Source organism: Suncus etruscus, chromosome X (assembly GCF_024139225.1).
Source record: "Suncus etruscus isolate mSunEtr1 chromosome X, mSunEtr1.pri.cur, whole genome shotgun sequence".
Taxonomy (NCBI): Eukaryota; Metazoa; Chordata; class Mammalia; order Eulipotyphla; family Soricidae; genus Suncus; species Suncus etruscus.
Genome location: NC_064868.1, coordinates 94,831,585 through 94,852,605, shown reverse-complemented (window position 1 = coordinate 94,852,605; position 21,021 = coordinate 94,831,585). Strand labels below are relative to the sequence as shown.

General features: G+C 56.1%; 2 protein-coding genes and 1 long non-coding RNA gene across 7 annotated transcripts; 1 reads left to right on the top strand and 2 right to left on the bottom strand.

Annotated features, from left to right (window-relative positions):
- Positions 1-251: 251 nt before the first annotated feature.
- LOC125999090 (uncharacterized) lies at positions 252-1,039 on the bottom strand. The gene is made up of 2 exons (XR_007492095.1): positions 818-1,039; positions 252-695 (listed from the first exon to the last, which is right to left on the bottom strand). It is a non-coding gene; the product is annotated as an uncharacterized LOC125999090 (long non-coding RNA).
- Positions 1,040-2,810: 1,771 nt separating this feature from the next.
- On the bottom strand, positions 2,811-11,585 carry IKBKG (inhibitor of nuclear factor kappa B kinase regulatory subunit gamma). Of its 2 annotated transcripts, XM_049767057.1 has the most exons (10): positions 11,321-11,585; positions 7,751-7,952; positions 7,294-7,505; positions 6,031-6,149; positions 4,922-5,074; positions 4,537-4,633; positions 3,924-4,067; positions 3,695-3,837; positions 3,558-3,619; positions 2,811-3,475 (listed from the first exon to the last, which is right to left on the bottom strand). In XM_049767057.1, exons 2-10 carry the CDS (start codon positions 7,935-7,937, stop codon positions 3,339-3,341), a joined length of 1,254 nt encoding a protein of 417 aa, XP_049623014.1. In that variant the 5' UTR covers positions 7,938-7,952; positions 11,321-11,585; the 3' UTR covers positions 2,811-3,338. The 2 variants fall into 2 exon arrangements, with proteins under 2 accessions (XP_049623014.1, XP_049623013.1); XM_049767056.1 differs by lacking the exon at positions 11,321-11,585 and having other exon boundaries at positions 7,751-8,070.
- G6PD (glucose-6-phosphate dehydrogenase) lies at positions 11,516-19,079 on the top strand. Of its 4 annotated transcripts, none has more exons than XM_049767050.1 (13): positions 11,582-11,716; positions 12,679-12,806; positions 15,605-15,737; positions 16,140-16,177; positions 16,262-16,370; positions 16,594-16,811; positions 17,279-17,437; positions 17,517-17,642; positions 17,743-17,836; positions 17,941-18,127; positions 18,202-18,514; positions 18,586-18,678; positions 18,775-19,079. In XM_049767050.1, exons 2-13 carry the CDS (start codon positions 12,757-12,759, stop codon positions 18,863-18,865), a joined length of 1,611 nt encoding a protein of 536 aa, XP_049623007.1. In that variant the 5' UTR covers positions 11,582-11,716; positions 12,679-12,756; the 3' UTR covers positions 18,866-19,079. The 4 variants fall into 4 exon arrangements, with proteins under 4 accessions (XP_049623004.1, XP_049623007.1, XP_049623005.1 ...); XM_049767049.1 differs by lacking the exon at positions 11,582-11,716 and adding an exon at positions 12,074-12,230; XM_049767047.1 differs by lacking the exon at positions 15,605-15,737 and having other exon boundaries at positions 11,516-11,716.
- The last annotated feature ends 1,942 nt before the right edge of the window (positions 19,080-21,021 follow it).

Genomic DNA, 21,021 nt, shown 5'->3' with positions numbered 1-21,021 from the left:
CCCTGGGGGCTGCTGGGCACAGCTGCACAAACAATGCACATGTTTGATGCATCAAATGCAGCATGGCCCCTGCACCATGTGTCACCCACCCCAAGAGCCTTTTCCCCTCCCCACATCTGCAAGTGTCCACAGCTCAGCCTTGAAAACAAAATTACAAACCAGCTTGAAGGGAGTTGGGAGGTGGCCCCATGACGAAGAACTTCTCTTGGAAATGTGAGACCTTCGGGACCACAAAAAAATCACAAAACAAATAGCAGCCTTAAAAGTGCATTATCAGGGTCAGAGATAATAGTAGAAAAGGTCAAGTGTGTGCCTTGTATGCAGCTGGCTCTGGTTTGAGTCCCCAGCATTCCATATGGTACTCTGAGCACTAGCATAATTGATTCCTGAGCCAAGGCTAGGGTGAGCCAAGTACAACTGGGTGTGATTCCGAAGTCCCAAATGTTACTGATGTAGGATGACTTGCAGATTTCCATGAGTAATGACGTTTCTGGCACTGAATCAAGGAGCTCCAGGCCTGCTCACTGCATAGCTGAACCACAGACACATGGGTTCAGGTCAACCAACAGGACCAGTGAGCTGGTTGTGAGCACATGCCAGGCTGACTGCAGCGACAAGGCTGCAATCCCTGGGAGTGCTCACACTGGGGAATGTGATCTCCCTTCCCTTCTGATTCCTGAGCTCTTAAGAATGCTCTGCTCCCTCCAACACACACACACACACACACACACACACACAGAGAGAGAAATATCTCTACTTTGGAGCTGGGGCTCTCCAGTCTTCCTCTAAGACAGGGGAGTGCACAGGTGAACCACACACACACACACACACACACACACACAAATACCTCTACTTTGGAGCTGGGGCTCCCTAGGTGAGACACATATACGCACATAAACAGAAATACCTCTACTTTGGAGCTGGGGCTCCCCAGTGTTCCTATAGGTTTGTGAGCAAAGCAGACCTCAAAGACAGGGAAGTGCACAGGGACACCCCCTGGCAGTATAAACAGGCCCTATCATGGAACCTGCTGCCCAGGCTTAACTGGAAACCTGGTATTCCAGCTCCACATTGGGTGTGATCAAAGGCAGAGGCCCAGACACCAATCCCTGCATGCTGCTACCTGGAACTCAGCCTGAGGCTAAACCCTACCTGCTCAGGTCACACCACAACCAAGGACCCCAGATGAGACACACTGAAACCACCAAGGCATATCGTGGGGTCTGAGCTGTCAGGCCTGGGTATCCAAGGCCAGCTGACAATCAAAGACCCCATTCCATTGAGCCAAGGCTTGGATACTTGGGGTTCACTAACAGGCTAGGAAGGTTTCCTACCTACCACACTTGGTCCACATGTTCTTCTTTGGGCATGGGGACTCTCAATCAGCAGTACTCAGAACTATGGGATCAGGCCGGAGAGATAGTGAAGCGGCAAGGCGTTTGCCTTAGACGCTGAAGGACAGTGGTTCAAATCCCGGCATCCCATATGGTCCCCCGAGTCTGCCAGGAGCGATTTCTGAGCATAGAGCCAGGAGTAACCCCTGAGCACTGCCAGGTGTGACTCAAAAACCAAACAAACAAAAAAGAACTATGGGATCAGGCATGGAACCCTGAGCACCACATGCAAGGTACATTCTTGGGCTACCCTGTGCTGTTCATGGTGCTGTTGGGAATCCCTAGGAAACAGATGCCAAACCAGTGCTTTTTGCCCAAAAGAGATGAAGGGTCTTAAGCCACAGGACGAACATGGGGCTGATCTGAATGTGACCAAATGGTGAGGTGACTGCTATTACTGAGTCTGTGCCAGAGCAATATGTGAGCAGAGATTTCCCAGCAGGCAGCACAGAACAGCCAACTTCACAGCAACATATATTTTCTGGGTATCGAAGTTACTGTGGAAATTACAGGCACTTAAAAACGCTCCCTAAGTACAGTGAGGCACTTAATTCCGGCCCCACGCCCAGGGAGCAGGTGCAAGCTTGCAGCCAACCACAGCCCACGCATGGCCAGGTTCTCAGGAGGAAGTGGGTAAGGCCCCCAAAGGCAGGCTGAACTTCCCTTGCCCCATTCAGTAGTTGGTTGAGCTCAAGTTGGCCCAAGACCCAGCAGGACACATACCCCAGGACTAGGTATGTTCTGTGAGCCATCAAGGAGTGGGGGAGAGGAGGTACTGTGTGGTGCACATTCACTCCAAACCAGGCCGGGAAGATCAAGGGGCCCAGCCTTCTGGGCATGTGACAAGGCTTGGAGATTGGCGCCTAGCTCAAGGCTGAGGAGGGCAGGGCATCTTAGTTGTTTTGGGGGCAGGGGTCACACCCGACTATACTCAAAGGCTTCTTCCTGGCTCTGTGCTCAGGGATTATTCCTTAGGATTTCTGAGGACCATAGGAGTCAAACTCAGGTCAACCATCTGCAAGGCCCATACCTTCCATGCTGTACTCTCTGGCCCCTATTTCAGCTTTGTACATAGGAAAGCTTCACAAATGTGAGTGAATAGGATAGTCCCCAGCAGTCCATATGGTCCTCTGAGCACTGCCAGGAGTGATTATTGAGTGAAGAGCCAGGAGTAAGCCCTGAGAATTAATAGGTATGGCCTAGTAAAGAAAAAAACAGGGACCAGAGAGATAGCACAGCGGTGTTTGCCTTGCAAGCAACCGATCCAGGACCTAAGGTGGTTGGTTCGAATCCCGGCGTCCCATATGGTCCCCCGTGCCTGCCAGGAGCTATTTCTGAGCAGATAGCCAGGAGTAACCCCTGAGCATAGCTGGGTGTGGCTCAAAAACCAAAAAAAGAAAAAAGAAAAAGAAAAAAAAACAGGTACAAGTAGCAAGGTACCCTTCAATATCAGGCACAGAGCAGATGGAAGGGGGGCAGTGGAACTATGCCCACAAACCAAAAACACCCAGATGTGAGCAAACAGGTATACTTCAATCCAGTCCTAGGACTTGGGGGAGAGTAAGCCCACAAAGCAAAGCAACACCCCACGTGTGGGCTACCAGGCACACTTCAGTCCAGCCCCAGCAGGTAGGACACTGGTATATACCAAGCAAAAAAACGAGAAGAGTTGAGGACACTGGAGCCCATGACAGCAAATCTAAATAGTTGCCATGGGCTCCTCACGATTCAGCATGGCCACGGCCCCTTGACCAGGCCAGGCTTTGGGGAAACAACAAGAAGGAAATAAGACTGTCAAAGATGCCTGCAGAATGTAACCCTAGGATGCGAGTGTGGGAAGGGAAGAGCATGGTGAAGGACCTGGGGAACAGGTCCCAGCCACTGTGGAAGCAGCTAACTGGGAAGAAAGGAGCTTGGAGCTGCAGGCGAGCAGCTGGGCCAGGCCTACTTGATGCACTCCATCACGTGGATCTGCAGCGTGTCCATGTCAGGGGCCTTGTATTGGCACTTGGGGCAACAGAAGTCAGGCGGTTCCTCAGGGGGGCTCCTGGCATTGGGCAGGGCTTGGTGAAAGGGGTGATCTGTCAAGAGAGTAATGCATGTCCCAGTGAGCAAGTGATTCCGGGCCTGGAGGGGCCTGGACATGCCTAGGGTAGCACTCACCAAGCACTGAAGGTAAGGGGGGCTGGGAGGCCTCCACATGCCGCTTCCGCAAATCTTCGATCCTTGGAAAATGAAGGCAGGTGAGGTGGGAGCCAGGGTGCACAGAGGGCACCTCTGGGTGGGGGGGTGGGGCTCACCTGGCTGACTCCTGGCAGCTGGCCTTGAGGCGTCCAAACTCCCGCTGCAGCTGCTCCAGCTGCTCCTGTAGCAGCTCCTTCTTTTCAGCCAGCTTCTCCCGGGCCAGCCTCTCAGCCTGGAAGTCAGCCTTGTAGATGTCCGCCTGCAAAAGCAACGGAGCACCTGCCAGAGTCCACCCTCTGAGCCCTTCCCCAGGGGCCTGCCCAGCCAGTCACTCAGCACCCTCACCTGTGCCTTCAGCACCGGCACCGTCTCCATCACCATCTTGTGCTGTTCTGCCTCCTCCTTCAGTTTGTCGATCACCTCCTGCTTGGCTACCAGCGCCTCCTCAGCCTGCTGCAACTGCTGCTTCAGATCCCCCAGCTGCAAGCCCTGCGCAGGCATGATGGGAGAGGTAGGGGGCTCCCGGAGAAAGGCACAAGCTCACAACCCGTATAACACTCACTCTCAGGACACAGAGCCAGGCTCTACTCCAGCCCAGCATGTGGTGAGATGGCCCGGGTCCAAGGTTGGCTGATCCTCTGTGGGTGGCCCCCTGCCCACATGACAAAACACACCTTCCCCCCACCCCCGAGACCTCACCCTGACGAACACACTCAGCTGCCCGCCCCCACCTCGGCTCCCAACAAGATCAAAGCCGCCCTGCCAGCTCTTCCGCTGTGGTCGCCCCTGGGCTCCTCATGCTTAAAGACCCCTCTGGTGACCCAGTACATATCTACCAAGGGGAGGAACATTTCTGGGGCTCCTCGGGGCCTGCAGACACTGAGCCAAGAGCTAGAACAGGGCAGTGGGGAGCAGCCTGTGCCCACAAGCCTCCCTCCACCTTCAGCCCCCAGCCTACCCGGTTCCGCTCACTGCTCCCCATGCTGTTCTTGATGTGGTTGTCGTACTCCTGAAAGAGCTGGTGGTAGGCCACCTGCAGCTGTGCCAGCTTCCGCCTACAGGACAGCAGCAGCTCACACTCACCCACCTGAAGGCTTTGGGGGTGTTCTGAAAGCTTTCAGGCTCTCAACTGGGGGAATGCTTGGCAAAAACCATATTTTCCGCAAAGCCCCATTACAAAGGATGGAAGGAAACATATGTGGTCAACTCATTCCCCTCCTCTTCCAAAGAGCCAGTCTTGTGTAGGCAAGGGCACAAGTGGCTGGACCGAGAACGGGGGCAGATCCACACCTACAGTCAGAGAGGCTGGCAGGAGGGTACCCAGGTAGTCCCCAGCTACTCACTTCTCGTCTGTCGCCACCTGGCGCTCCATGCGCAATGCTGTCTCCATGCTCTGATTCTGCATATGCAGCTGGTCCACCTGCACACAGTGCTGCTGCTGCAATGCCTCCCGCTCACTCTCTAGCAGCCGAGCCTGCTCACTGGCTACCCGCAGCCTAGCATGGGCAAAGGGGAAGTCAGAGCAGGGCCCTACTGGAGGTACAGCCCAGCCGAATCAGAGCCAACAGGGCACAAAGAGGCCTAGGGATCCACATTCCAAGTAGGAGCTGGCAGGGCAGAGCCAGCAGCATCGGGAGGAGCAGTGTGGAGGTGGGCTCGGGCAGGACAAGCGGAGAGGGCAGACCTAGAGCCAGTCTGACAGGGCCAGGGAAGTCCTGTGTCTGCCCTCACAGTCCCACAGCCCTATCTCTGTCAGCCATCCACACCAACCTTCACATAGTTGATGAGCATGGGGAACTCTGGACAGGAGGTGGTGCCCAGACACAAGTCACCATGGGCATGGTGCAAGGCAGCAGTTGCCAGCCATCATGGGAGCCAGGGAAAGGCCACCCCAGTAGGTACACGGGACCCAGAAGGAGCCTAAGAAGCTAGCCCCAGCACTGCCGGGCGCCATCAACATTCCACTGCCCTCAGGCCCAGCCTCAGTCAGCACTGCACTGGCCCTCGCTGAGCAGTTCCTGTGTGTGCAAGGAGCACAGGATACCACAGAGGCTTGGCCAGGCTGCTGGGCACAGATGAATCTATGGGGGAAAGTTTGGGTTGAGTTGGCAATAGGGGAGTTACTCCCCTGACCCGCCAAGACACCCTGGTGCCAACTACAAGCATCTGTCTAGAGGGCTACAGTGGGTACAAACTCCCGCTGGGATCCTGGCATCCCAAGAAGGGTGGTGATGAGTGTCCTGGCATCCTGGGCCCTGTGCTGCCCACAACTGCTTCCCTCTGAGAAGGGGTTGGCTCCACTTAGCGCACAACACAAGCATCAGGTGTGGATTCCCTGCTGCCAGAGATGGGGGATAGACCAAGGTCCCACCCAGCTTGTGTCTGTGCCGCCCAGAAGACTCCAAAGAGGCCTTCCAGTGTATCTGGGGAGCCCTGCATAGAACCCACTCACTTGCTCTCCAGAGCCTGCCGCTCCTGCGTGGCAGCTTCTAGGCGGCTCTGGCTCTCCTGAAGCTCCCCCAGCAGGGATGTCACCTGCGCCTTCACTGAAGCCTTGTCCTCGGCCATCTGCTGCAGGACAAAGCACCGCCGCCTGAGGCAACAGACAGAGGCTTCCAGCCCACAGCTGCTACACTCACATATGCATGTTGGCCTTCCCTGCGGGCCCACCTGCACCAGCCAAACCCCATCATCCCACTTTTCAGACCCATAGAAGGGCATACCAGCAGGCCCTCGTAATGAGCACTACCCCAGATCCCTCAGCCAGAGACCCCCTGGGTTGCTGCTGAGCAAACCTGAGGTCTTCAGCAGGTTCCTTTTCTGGGGGCAAGTGGATTAGGGCAGGTGTGGGGGAGGGACCCCCTAAACAGAGAGCCTACTTCAACAAAAGGCCAAAGATGCTCCACTGCACACTGTACCTAAAGGACACCCAGTCTTAGCATTCCCTATGCACCTCAGTCCCATGTCTCAGCACCCCTTGCACCACCAGCCATGAACACACTGGGCTGCAATGGGGTGCTACCTCTACCCATAGGCCTGTCAGGAAGGTGGAGCTGAAATCTTCCAGATGAAATCAGTGTTTGCTTCCAAATAAGGGGGTTACTCCAAAAAAACCCCTACTGCAGGGGTCTCAAACTGACGGCCAGCGGGCTGTTTGCGGCCCTCCATACAACATTTCGTGGCCCTGCCCTAGAGGAATCTTTTTTGTTTTGTTTTGTTTTAGTTGTTTGGGTCACACCCCCCAATGTTCAAGGCTTACTACTGACTTTGCACTCAAGGATCACCCCAACTTTGCCTCCTGCGGCCCGCAGGTAAATTAAGTTTGAGACCCCTGACCTACTGGGAAACTACAGCCCACAATTCCCACAGGAATGCCTGAGCCAAGAGGAGTGTAATGATGTCCCATGCTACCAATAGCTCAGAGTGGAGCCCAGAATGTTAGAAAATTCCAGAAAGCAGGGATGGCTAGGCTGTGTACAGAACAAGCATCTCCCTCATCTCTTGCCATCAGGTGTCCCCACACAATAACGAGTGCACAGGAGCCCTAGCTGGACTTAGGGTCTGGATAGACAGGACCAAGGGGCAGGTCCAGCCTGCACACCAGGCTCCAACCTGCCTACCTCCACGAGGTGCCAGGTGTCCAGGTGCCCAGGGGACAGCTGTCCCCCCATGAATGGCCTTTCCTGAAGGAAGTCCTGCCTCGAAGGACCCCTACCTGTTGGCATCTCTTGAGGTGCTCCAACTCCTGCAATGCTTGTGCACGCTGCTGCCGCAGTTCCTGCATACAAGCACGCAGCCTCTCAACAAGCAGACGTGCAGCCTGGAACTGGCGCAGCAGGAAGTCTTTCTCCTCCCGCTGGCCCCCCTGCACACGCTGCAGCTCTTCGCAGCGTTCCCGCAGCATCTGGTTGCTCTGGCGGATGGCATCTGGCAGGAGACAGCAGAGTGCAGGCTAAGAAGCCACCCCAGGGGAACCCTCAAAACAAACCACGTGCAGGGTCAGCCAAGAGGGTTGTAGAAGGCAGTCCCTTGTTCCTACTGGGAAGCCAGGCCAGGAAAGGGCATTCAGGAGGGCCCCACCAGCAGATAAGGTGGCAGTCTGATATCAACTAAGACTTTGGGGCCCAGGCCCCAGCCTCCACAATCACAAAGTTCCCAAACATTCCTGTCACCTCGGAGTTCCTGGTTCTCCTCCAAACAGCGCTGGAAGGCGTCAGGGCCACTGGGCTCCCCAGGCAGCTGTGGCATGGTTGGTTTCCCCAGGGAGGCGTCACTACCCAGCCCGTCCTGCTCCCCGGCCGGGCCTCCGCTCGGCTGTACCATCTCACAAGGTGGGCTCTTGCGGGGCAGTCTGCTCATCCAACACACAGGCAACTGCAAGACACACTGTGGCATCAGAAATCGCTACCTCAGGAAATGACAGATGGAACCCCTGAGCGCCACTCGGGTCGCCAATGGGCCTACCAGGCCTACCAGCACCATCCATCAGGCCACTGCTTCTCACTGGAAGTAGCCTTAGACCCTCCAATAAAGTTCGACAGAGAGGATTCAAGACGCTCCTCTGGGAGGGAGATGTAGTGTCTCGAACCTCCCTGGCACACATTACCAACCTCCAGCCAAGCAGAGGGGACTCGGCACACACAGCCAACCTTGGAGAGGTCCCTCGAGTAACAGAACCACACAAAGGAGGAAACTGCAGAAAGCACCAGAGATCAGGAAAGAGTGGACATGAGCCAAGAACACCCGGACCACAAGAAGAGAAGGAAGGATCCAGGAAGTATCCTCTCTTGGAGTCTCTCCTCTCTCTGAGCAGTTCTGGGGGCTGGTAGGCTTACACCTGGGTTTGAACCTCATGCATGACAGATCTGTGCTCCTAGCCCACCACATATACACCAAGTTGTATTTGAAGAAGTGCTGGGGGTGGAACTCAGAGTCCTAGACATATAAGACTTGGGCTCTAGCCCTAAGCCACATTCCTGCCCCTGGTGACCCTCTGATTTCAGCCTTCCAGCCCCCAGAACCCAAAAAACTGACCAGTCACTAGGTCTCAATACACCTAAAAGGAGCACTTCTCGGGGAGCAACCTGGAGCCTGCGACAGGGATTGCCTTTCAGTGTCATGAGTAGAAAATCAGGGAGCATCCAGAGAAACACAAGGAAAACCAGGGAGACCCTAGTAGTCCCCTGAACACTGCCACTAGTGACTCCTGAGTGCAGATCCAGAAGTAAGCCCTAAATGGCTATTTTGGGGAGTAACCCCAAAACAAACCAAAAGATTATTCCCTCCCCTGGGCTGACCCAGGCAGGCAGGCTATCCCAATTTCCATTCCCAGCACCCCAGATGATCTCCCCATAAGCTAGCAGAGACCCATGAGCACAGAGCCAATATTAAGTCCTGAGCAGTGCCAGGTGTCCCAAAGCAAATCAAAAACTCTTCAGGACCCCCCAACTTTCTGACTACCAGCTGAGAGCCAATGGGCCCTCCAGTGGGCAGGACAAAAAACCTGAATCCTTCACAGCCCCACATCATCTCCCTGGAAGGGCAGTGATAGGCAACACAGCCTCTCCCATGACCTCTTTCCGTGCAGTCTTGCAGGTGCATTTTCTCCCACAATCTTTTCTTTTTTTTCCCTCCCCCCCACAATCTTTTCTTACATATACCATATTTTTGTTACCATAAGATGCATCCCCCCAAAAGTGTGGCTTATGAAGCAAATGCCACCTGGAGCTGAAGCCTGAGTGCAGGGGAAGAGAGAATCTAAAAACTATGTGCATCTTGTGGTCAGGTGCATCTTATAGAATGAAAAATACAGTATGTTCTACCACCTTGATGGATGGTGGCTGGAATTCACTTGAAAATAATGGCAGGAGCTCCTAGACATCTCCCCAAACAAGGAAGAGGCATGTCTACATGTAAACCAGGGGTCTCAAACTCAATTTACCTGGGGGCTGCAGGAGGCAAAGTCGGGGTGATCCTCAAGTGCAAAGTCAGTAGTAAACCTTGAACATTGGGGGGTGTGACCCAAACAACTAAAACAAAACAAAACAAAAAAAGATTCCTCTAGGGCAGGGCCACAAAATGTTGTATGGAAGGCCGCAAACGGCCTGCGGGCCACGAGTTTGAGACCCCACTGAGTGTTCCGAACAGCAGCCCTAGTGAAAACCCCAATCAAATGTCATAATCCAAGGAACCAACAAAACTGAGACCTGCACCTGGTAAAACAGGGATGAGAGAACAGAGACATGACAGAGGTCAAGTGCTGGCCTGGCATGAGAGTTAGCTCAGCTCAATACCAGTACCTCAGATGGTTCCGCAGCATCACCAAGAGTGATTTCTGAGCACTGCTGGGTGTGGTCTACTCACCCCAAACAGAAATGAGTGTTTGACCTACCACCCTCCAAAGCAGAAATAAAACCAGTCACAAAACACTGTACATATCACTACATTTATCCACTATGTCTGGAACAGATAAAGAATAAAGATAGGAAACTCAGTGGCTCTTAGGGGCCAGGAGAATGAATGATACTGTGGGGTTTTCTTTCTAGAATGATGAAAACACCCTGTAATTAACAGTGATGACTCCACCAATATGCTGTTCCATGGTTCAGGGAGTATATATGTATATATATTGTATATGTATATTTGTATATGGCTTGTATATTTGAGGCCTTGGATCAATCTTCCCACAGCAATTACAAACACAATGAACGGTATATACACCTGCAGTGGGTGAGACCTTCCATGATACAACTATTACTGAGAAGAGCCAGCAGGAAGCCAAACAACTCATCTCTGTGACACTGGGAGGAATAGGAGAACACCATTTCTCACTGGCACATCTCTCCAAGTTTTTAGAACGATCGTTCAAAGCACCCTCAACTCTCACCTGAACTAAAGCAACTAGCTCTATCTAAATAGGTCACCTGCTGTACTCTGCCACCACTGTTTAGACCACATAAGCCTCCAAGGTAAACAGCCAGGTAAATACCAATCCATCCTTAGAGCCATATCAGCGTTCTCCAAACCCACCAATGCCAAAATCCATCAATATCAAAATCCCTCTCCAGACCTCTGAGACTATTCCATCCCCACTTGCTTCCTCTCCAGGGCTGCTCCCCTCAGTAGTGTCCCCCGAGCTGCTCTTCAACATGCCAGAGCAACCCTTAGATCTCCAAGTAACAGAAATAATTTGAGGTCGGCGCTCAAAATAATTTTGAGATAACTGTCGCTCCCTGTATACAAGTGAGCAATGGAAGACACCCGATGAAGGCAAGAGCAATAGCAGAGTGAAGAAAGTTTGCCTTCCACGCGGTCGACCTGGGTTCCACCCCCAGAATGTCCTAGGGTCCCCCGAATCCTGCCAGGAGTGATTCCTGAATGCAGAGCCAAGAGGAACCCCTGGGCATCACTGCGTGTACCCCCGCAAAAAAAAAAAAAAAAAAAAAAGCCGAAAGCACCCGAGGTACAAGGATACTTAGTCGTGGAATGAGACCTTCTAAAGGGATTTGATCACCCCGAACGCAGTTGGGTTTGGTCCACAGAAAGTCCCCGAACTCAACAGTCACAGAGAATTTGGGGTGTGGTTAGACTTAGCGTCAGCGAAGGAGCTACAGGCGGAAAACCCCGACGTCCTGGGTTCGGCCCTGCTCCGACGGCCTGAGAAGCGTCGGGCAGAAGGGGGCTGGTAACCTCGACATCTGGGGAAGTCTCGGGGGCAGTGGAACTGCCACCCATGCTACAACCTGTCAGGAGAGTCGGTCTGTAGTGAGAAAGGCCGGAGCGGCAGGACGCGAGCGCTCCTGGAGCCCCGGAGCCCGCAGAAAGTCCCAGCTCCGTGGCCGCCCTTCCCTCGTCCGGTGACAGAAGACACTTCCTGCTTCCGGCGTCAAAGCAGTGGGATCCGGAAGTAGAAGACAAGCTCCGCCCACCGCCAGAGGTCTGAGGTGCGATGGAGGCGGCTTCGGGCGGGAAGAGCGAGCTGAGCCACTTCCCCCGGCCCGCAGGGCGACCCCCACTGACATGCCCCGCCCGTAACCTTCCTTTGCGGGTTGGCGCTGCACGGCCTGCACTCCCCGTAGCCGGGTTGCTGGGAGTCCGTACCCGGGGAGGAGCCACGACAGGGCCAGCCTTCCCACCAGGTTTGACCCGTCGCCGGCCACTGTTTGGACAGAGGCGGGGTTTACTCGGGCCCGCTTGCAGGCCAGGGGCGTGGCCACGCTGCAGCGGAAGTGGAGCCGTGCCGAGGGCGCCTAGCTGCCGGGCTCTGGCAGGAAAGCTGGACTGAGGGTGGGTTGGGCCGGGCCTTCCGAGGGTCGCGAGTAAGGCGCACGGGAGGGCCCAAGTAGCTTTGGGCGGAGCCATGGCTACAGAGGCCCAGGCGGCCCGAGGCGCAGGTGTTCTAGGGGCAGGGCACACGGGGTGGGAGGGGTCGGGGCGGGAAGGCCGTGGGTGCGCGCGCACCTGGCCGTGCCTTGGCCCCGCCTCGCCGTGTGGGAGGGGCACATTGTGGCCCCGCCTCCCAGCCTCGCCTGAGGCCGGTCAGCTCAGCCGAGGCTCCCGCCCCCACCGGTTAAATGGGCCGGCGGGACGCAGCCCCCGGAAACTGCCAGGAACTCCGGGGCTGCAGGCGCTACCGACCGCACGGAGGCTTAGGTAAGAGGCAGGCGGGCCCTGCGCGGCCGCAGGAGACTGCTCAGGCTGCTACTCTCTGCAACTGGGAAGGCTCCAGAGGGTCTTAACTGACTCCTTTGTCCCCTGTATTCCCCTCCCCCGCCCCGTGGAGCCCCTGGGACACGGAGACCCCGAAGGGGCCGGCACTTGACGGCTCGCCCTCGAGGCCCTGTCCGACTGCATTCCCATCACCTGCACCGGCATCTGCCGGCTGCCCAATCGATGCTCCCAGATTCGTACTTGGAATCCTTGAGTAGCGCCGCGTGAAAGGCAGCTGCCCTAAGTGGGCACGGAATTAGTCACCCCCACTCCACTACTACCCATCTTCCCCACGCCCACTTCCAATCATCGGGTACTGTCAGGTGAGAGGCCAGAGTGGCCTTGGGGAAAGGGACCAACTTCCCATGCTCTCTTGTTCCTATGCTACCAGTGAGCGTCATGGCAGAGCAGGTGGCCTTGAGCCGCACCCAGGTGTGCGGGATCCTGCGGGAAGAGCTGTACAAGGATCATGCCTTCCACCCATCGGACACGCACGTTTTCATCATCATGGGGGCCTCGGTGAGTCTTCTGTGCCAACTCCAAGCAAGGCTGCTGGTCGGGATCCCAAAGCCACGGAGTGGGCTGTGCTCTGCATTGCCCTGGGGCCACTTCTACCCACCTACTGAATCCTGCACTGCCCACAGTGCACACACACCTGGGCCTAGAAGTCCCTGTTCAGCTGTGGCTTGGAGGCTGGGGGACTGTCAGGCACATCTTTATATGGGAGCAGGATGACTGGACACTTAGATGGCACACAAGGTCTCTGGTGACTTCCAGCCATTCCCTGCACACTTAATCTGGTCCTACCCACCATCACTGTGCCCCAGCTCCCTAGGTGGATTCAGCTGCACACCCCCTTGTTAACCTGTGGGACTGTCCCTGGGTATGATGGGAGAGGCCAAAGAGAAGCAGAAAGGGCGGGGGCGACGGGGAGGCTATGCTGTGACCGAGGGCCTGGCAGCGTGGGTGGTTGGCCTTGTTAGCAGAGGACACAGTAGCCTTGCTCTACCAGCTTGGTGATTCTGAGCACACTTGGAACAAGCCAACTATCAAGAAGAGAAGTGCCTGGGAGAAGCCCTGGGGCAATCCCACACAGTTCTGGGCCTAGGAGGAGATAAGGCTCAATGCCCAACCACTGGCAGCATCGAGGGTACTGCCCCCACTCCACCCCTGTGATCAGCTTCTGGTACACATCCCAGCCTGCTGTGTGGCCTGCAGCTATCCCCTGCCCTCTCTGAGTCTCCAGTGCTTGCAGAGCTAGGGCCACTCCCACAGGGCTGGAGCCCAGCTACACTTGCCACAGTGGAAGTTCCCTTTAGCTTCCATGGCCCTGGGGAGGCAGCACCCCCTGGTTTCCTGTGGGCTCCCTGCCAGGCCTGGCACCGCAATACCTGGCACTGCCCACCACATGCCTCCTGGCTGGTGGCACAACAGCTTCCAAAACCTGCCATGCACAAGCTTCGCTGGCCGGGCTAAGTATGTTTGGAGCTCAGCCAGATGTGACAGCGAGTGACACAGACCCTCAAGGCAGGCGCCCCCCTGCCTCTGCCCAGCCGACCTCACCGGCTTGCCTAACCCTGCCTGCCAGCCCAGCTTCCTTCCGGGCACATCCCGCCCAGTCCACACTCTGCCACTTCCCCCTCTGCCGTCACCCACTCGAGGTACTCACGCCCTTCACCAGGCTGCAGCAGGGACCCCAAGGTGGCCTGGCCACACCCTATGCCTGCCCCCTGGGTTGATAAGATTCCTGCTGTGTCATGATGACGCTGCTCTCCCCCCAAAGGCCGTGACTCACTGGCAGTGGTGTGCGGAACCAACGCCCCGAGTGGGAGCAAGCTTCACTGCTCAGCAGCCCCCAGCAGCCCAACCTGGGGCCAGCTGCCAACTGGACACTGGCCAGAGCTGGGCCACACCCAGAACAGTCAGAAGGACCCTTGACCTGGGTGACCCCAAGCCTTCCGCCATGCTGCCCCCTTTATGCAACTGGTTTCTGCTTAGTTGCCTTGGGGCCAGTGAAGGGGCAGGGAAGGATGGGAGGTGCACCCCGCCCTAAGCTCATGCCTGTGTCCAGGGACTGAGCTCCAAGAAGGCAAGCAGGTTGGATGAGTAGTTAATCCCCAAGGAAAGGCAAGAGCAAACAGCGGGGTGCGGGGCGTGGGGCGCCGTGACTCAGCAGCCTAGGGAGCTGTCCTGGGGCCAGTCTCAAGGTGGCACTTCTAGCAGTGGGCAACAGGAGATGGGGACAGTCTTCTTCATCCATCTACTCCAGAGCCCAGCTGTGGCTCTGCCCCCTGATGTGAACTTTTGCCAGCTTCCAGATCCAGCCAGAACTGGCAGCTGTCCAGAGGGACTTGCCTGCCCTCCACAAATGTGGGCGACAAATCTCACTCCCATGTGTGTGCTGATGTTGGAGGGGTCACATGATCCTTAACTCTGCCTCCCAGCACCAGGTTCCACAATTTACTCATCCTCGAACAGTACCAACCCTGTGCCAGGCAACCTGTACTGGCTGTTTGGTCTGTTCAAGAAGCTTCCCTGCCATTGGATTTGGTAGCCTGGCCATGTGGCACCCAGCAGGGGGCTTGCATGTTCTGGAAAGAACTGCTGGGTGTTTCCTGTCTGATGGGCCTCAGTTTGGGTTTCCATGGGTTTCCTTTTTGCTAGAACCTCACTTAGTGTTCTGAGTTCAAGGACTGCCTTGCTGCAGCCCATTTAGGGTTGATATCTCTCTCGTGTGGTCACAGCCTCGGCCACACATGGTCACAGAGTGCTCAGGGAACTGGGCAGGTGGTGGATGAATTGCAGGGTTCCAGGCCTCAGACCCACCTCCCCTACCTACCCCCGAGTGGATTTTCTTTGCTCTTTGAGAGGCACCACACGTATACAGAGATGTGAATGTGAGTAAAAGGCCTACACCTTCCCACTGGCCTTAATGCTTTGGGGAACTGTGGACCCTCCCCTCCCCCATCGTCCCCTTGGTCTTGCTTCACAGGATCTGTGGCCATTTCCCTTTGTGCAGGGTGTGCAGGACTTTCCCAGGGAGCCTTTATCGTGAAGAAGAGGTCCCTGACTTCACACTGATAAACCTAGCCAAAAGTGAATTCTTCCAGCTCCTTGATCTCTCTGTTGATAAGCTGAGCCAAGAGCTGATTGCTGGGTTAGGATCCCACTTCCCAGGTCCAGCTGCCTCACTTTGCCTTTTTATGTCCGCATCACTGCCAGCCACGCATATTCCGTGGGACCAAGTGCCCCACAGTACTATGCCTCTGCTTCTGTGGCTCCTCACACTCACTCAGCCCCTTGCTCCGTCTCCGCAGGTCGGACTGGCCCAGCCCGTTGCGTCTCCGTTGTCAGGCGGGCAGACAGGTGGTGCACGGCCCGTGGTGTGGTCCCCGCGTGTGCTTGCTGCACTCTAATTCTCGGTGCCTTTGGCACAGCCACGTGGCCAAGGTGGGCTGTCTGAGTCTCGCACACACCAGCTGTGCTGTGTCGTTGTGGGGTTGGTTTCTGGCGTGTGACAGACTGTGCAGTACTCGCCCATTCTGGTTCCTACTCCTCTTCCTAACATGCCACAGAATCCCTGGACCCCCGTGCCTGGGCTAACCTCATGTCCACCGCGCTGCCTGTCCAGGACACGAGCTGCTCGCTCGCTCGCACGGCCTGTGGTTCCATTTGCTTGCCCTGGAACGAGGGTGGGGGCAGGGGACAGGGCCTGTGGCAAGACAGTGGCAATTGGGCTGGGGGACAGCTGGGCCCAGCCCAAGTTCAAGCTCCTTGTTGACCAACTGACTGGCAGTAATCCTGAGCCAGGTTGGCCCAGAGCTGACCACACTGTCTGTCTGCTTGCCGCAGGGGGACCTGGCCAAGAAGAAGATCTACCCCACCCTTTGGTAAGCCAACCCCCTCCCCTCCCTGGGCCCCACACACCTGGGTCCCACTACCTGCAATCTGCCAGTACCTGCTCTGCTCCTCAGGTGGCTCTTCCGGGATGGCCTCCTGCCTGAAAACACCTTCATCGTGGGCTACGCACGCTCCTCACTCACCGTGGCCGCCATCCGCCAACAGAGCGAGCCTTTCTTCAAGGTGAACTGCCCCAGAACCCCTGTCATGCCACCACAATGGCACTGCTACCCCAGACCCATTCCCTGCCCTTACCTCATTCCTATTGTGAGCCCCAGGCCAGAATCCTAGAAAAGCCACAAGCTGCATTTGCACTGCAGCTCAGTGACTTGGGCCGCCCCCCTTCCCACGTTTCCCTGGCCTGAGGGGGGTGAGCTGATGGGGAGTGCCTGTGGCTTGTTTGCAGGCCTCCCCAGATGAGAAGGCCAAGCTGGAGGACTTCTTTGCCCGGAACTCCTACGTGGCCGGCCAATATGATGACAGTGCCTCCTACCAGCGCCTCAACCAGCACGTGAGCAGTCTGCAACGGGGTCCACCGTCCAACCGCCTCTTCTACCTGGCCTTGCCCCCCACAGTCTACGAGGCAGTCACCAAGCACATCCGAGAGAGTTGCATGAGCCCCACGTAAGGCCCTTCTGCTACTCTTCCTGAGAACTTAAGGGAACAAGACCACATAAGTGGGCCCTGGAGGCTTTGTACTAATATGAAAAGGGGGATTCTCCCTACCCTCGGCTCTGTCCCCCAGAATCAAGACTGCCTACAGTTTCAGGCACCAGGAGACAGCAGTATTGCTCCAAAAAACTGCTTCCTTGCTGGTTTGCAGGCTCCCTGTCCCTGCCACCAGGTGGCAGTGTGGCTCCATGAAAGACCCTGCATCCTGCAGGTGGCCGGGATCCCTGTCTGGGGGCCTCTAGGTGGCAGTGTGGCTCCATGAGCATCCTGCTGCTTGCTTGCCGCGCTGGAAGCCCTAGCCAAACCCCACAGTGTGTGGGTAGAGTGAACCCTGTTAGCGACTCCACACCACCTCCCTGGTTGCAGGTGGGTGGGCAGAGGCGGTCAGGGGGCAACAGTAGTGGGTGACCTCCCTGTAGAGGATGGACCCGCGTCATTGTGGAGAAGCCCTTCGGGAGGGACCTGCAGAGCTCCAACCAGCTGTCAGACCACATTTCGTCACTGTTTCATGAGGAGCAGATCTACCGCATCGACCACTACCTGGGCAAAGAGATGGTGCAGAACCTCATGGTGCTCAGGTGTGCCCGGCCTGCCAGGGTGTGGGTATGGGGCATGTCACATGCTAGGGGACCTGGTTGTAGCCCCATCCCTCTGTAGGTTTGCCAACAGGATCTTTGGCCCCATCTGGAACCGGGACAACATCGCCTGCGTCATCCTCACCTTCAAGGAGCCCTTTGGCACCGAGGGCCGTGGAGGCTACTTTGACGAATTTGGAATCATCCGGTAAGGCCTGGAGCAGCGGAGCCAATCTTCCTGATGGTTGGGGTCACTGGAAGCAGGCATAAGGTGAACTCCCTTGTGTGTTCCCCCTTCTCCTGTGCAGGGACGTGATGCAGAATCACCTGCTACAGATGCTGTGCCTGGTAGCCATGGAGAAGCCCGCTTCCACCAGTTCAGATGATGTCCGCAATGAGAAGGTAGGGTGCAGCCTATAGAGACTCCCCTTCCACAGTAGGCCTGGCAGCCTAGCCTGCCCCTGCGGCTGCCCAGTTTCCAAGCAGTGTCTCCCCATTGTGTGCAGGTTAAGGTGCTGCAGTGTATCTCAGAAGTGAAAGCAGAGAATGTTGTGCTGGGCCAGTATGTGGGGAACCCGGAGGCAGAGGGCAAGGCCACCCAGGGTTACCTGGATGATCCCACAGTGCCTCCAGGTTCCACCACTGCCACCTTCGCTGCAGTTGTCCTCTATGTGCAGAACGAGAGGTGGGAAGGTAGGTGGTGCCAAGGCTGTATGGGGAGGGGTCCTGGGCCCACCCAGCACACCCTCACTTGTCACCCTCCCCAGGGGTGCCATTCATTCTGCGCTGTGGCAAAGCCCTGAATGAGCGCAAGGCCGAAGTGCGGCTGCAGTTCCGGGATGTGGCCGGCGACATTTTCCAGAAACAGTGCAAACGCAATGAGCTGGTGATCCGTGTGCAGCCCAACGAGGCTGTGTACACCAAGATGATGACGAAGAAGCCTGGAATGTTCTTCAGCCCTGAAGAGTCAGAACTTGACCTCACCTATGGCAACCGCTACAAGAACGTCAAGCTGCCTGATGCCTATGAGCGCCTCATCCTCGATGTGTTCTGTGGGAGCCAGATGCACTTCGTGCGCAGGTGAGGCATCCTCCTTGGAGAACCCCTGCCCAGCCCCTGCCCTCTCCCTCATAGTCACGTCTTCCCCACAGTGATGAGCTGCGTGAGGCCTGGCGTATCTTCACGCCACTGCTACACCAGATCGAGCGGGAGAAGATGCCACCTATCCCCTACATCTATGGCAGGTGAGGCATTCCAGCCCCGAGGCAGGAATATGAGGGGCACCCCAGGGAAGGCCCCTACCCTTATGGCTCCCTTCATCCTGTCCCATTGTATGGCAGCCGCGGTCCCACAGAAGCAGACGAATTGATGAAAAGAGTTGGCTTCCAGTATGAGGGCACCTACAAGTGGGTGAACCCCCACAAGCTCTGAGCCCACCACAAAATGCTCCACCCTGGGGGTGAGCTTGGGATCATGACCACAGCCGCCAGCATCACCTTCCCATCGCTTGCTCCCACCCACTCAACATTCCTGACAGTTGGCCAGGCCCCAGATTGCCCTCCACTTTTGGCTCCTTGGCGCCCAGCCTGACTGCACTCCATGGCCAACTGGGGCCTCCAGCATTAAACCTGGTCCAGTTTCCTGCCTGCTCTGCCTGTTTTCTGAGTTTGCACTCAGCCCTACCCACTCTACACTGCTCCCATGGCCCCAGTGGGAAATGGGGGCCACAGAGAACACAGGTTCCAGCCCCTCCAGGGTAACCACAACATCACCCCAACACAACACAAGTTCTGTCTTCTGCCTTCATTGTGCAGTCTTTAACCCTGGGAGGGCACAGTTCATTGGGCCTGGGCATAGGAGGGTTAGTCAAGTAGTGAGCAGAGTCAGTGCATATGTCCTGTAGTAGGGAGCTGGGGACACCTCCATACTCACCCAGAGCTGGGCTGCTGTCTGCCCCATATCTCCTCACCCCATCTGGTACCCCAGGCTATACCTACCACGCCCATGCCTATCCACCCTTCTCTCTGATCCCTCTGAACCAGTGGTCCTCAAACTATGGCCCTCGGGCTACATATTGTATTTGTATCTGTATTGTTTCTTCATTGCAAAATAAGATATATGCAGTGTGCATAAGAATTCGTTCATAAGTTTTATTTTTACTATAGTCAGACCCTCCAATGGTCTGAGGGACAGTGAACTGGCCCCCTGTTTAAAAAGTTTGAGGACCCCTGCATCTGAACTGTGGGAGAAGGGATGTCACCAGGACCCCCCTTTCAGTGATGACTTCCCCCACGCCCCTAGGGAAAAATAGACAACTTCCCTGGTTGCCACCTGGTGGGTCCACCCAGGGGCTCTGCTCCTAACAGCGGGTTGGTGCTCAGGGCAGGCTTACCAGCATGATGCCGTAACTGGAACCAAGCCAGCATGGTGAGGGGCAGCACCCCAAGTAGAAGAGGAAGACTCAACCTCAATGCAGCAGGGGTGAAAAAGTGGGAGCAGCAGAGCTCACCCTGTGGTCCCTGCTGTCACAGTCTGCCACCTGGCACAGTTGGAACAAATGGGAGTCCTGGGGGGTATGACCTGGAGGGTGAACTCTGATCCCACTCACATCACCAGGGGGCTAACTATAAGGACTGGACTGAGCGTATGGCTCTCCTTGTGCTATGTAGGTGCTGTGGCATGGAGGTGTTTAGCTGGCACCATGTGTAAGGATACCTGGGGCCTCCATTTGCCATCACTACACGCTGTGTCCACCTGTGTCATCCTGGTGCAGACCACCAGCAAACAGTGCTCCATGAGACGTAGTGGCATGGCTGCTGGGAGCATCCAGCTCTAGTGACCCTGGTGCCCAGACCCAGTGGGCACACAGCAGGGAAATGAGGGAGGATGGCTATACCCTAGAACTGAGGGAGTCTCACAAGTGAGCCCTTTGCCAAGAGCCCAGCTCCACAGCCACTTCAGAGAGCTTCGTGGGCTCACAAGAGCAAGCCTGGAACAAGACCCTCACTGTAGACTCCCAGCACACTGGAGGGTGGGGCACATGAAAACATCCCTTTACTAAGTCCTCCCTCTGACTGCCTAGCTCTTGTTAGGAAGGTGAAGGGAACGCTATGTATGCCCTCCTGGAAACTTCTGGATCTAGCCTGGGTTCTCTCATTGTATCATTCCTATGGAAGGTTCAATCACAGTGGGATCAAAGCTGGGCTGTTTCATGCCTGCTGTTTCTCTCCGAATATGGGTCTTGCTAGTGGCTTGGGCCAACGGATGCCAGGGCAGAAGTCAGGACGGCTTCCTGGCCTTTTTCTTTAGGGATGCCACGCCCAGCGCTGTTCAGGACTCAGGGGACCATATACAGTGATGAGGCCTGAACCCCAGTGGGCCATATACGCGGCAAGGCTGACACAACGTGCTCTCTTGGAGCCTGTGCTCCTTATGCGGAACCTTTTCATGACAATCTGTTCGCTTGGCCAGAGAATCGAAACCGCGACCATCTGCAACCCGGGCGCCGTAAACCAGTGGTGGGCAACCTTTTTTTTTCAACTAAGCTAAATCTCGCCAGAACCACGATTGAAATTTATTTTGAGAGC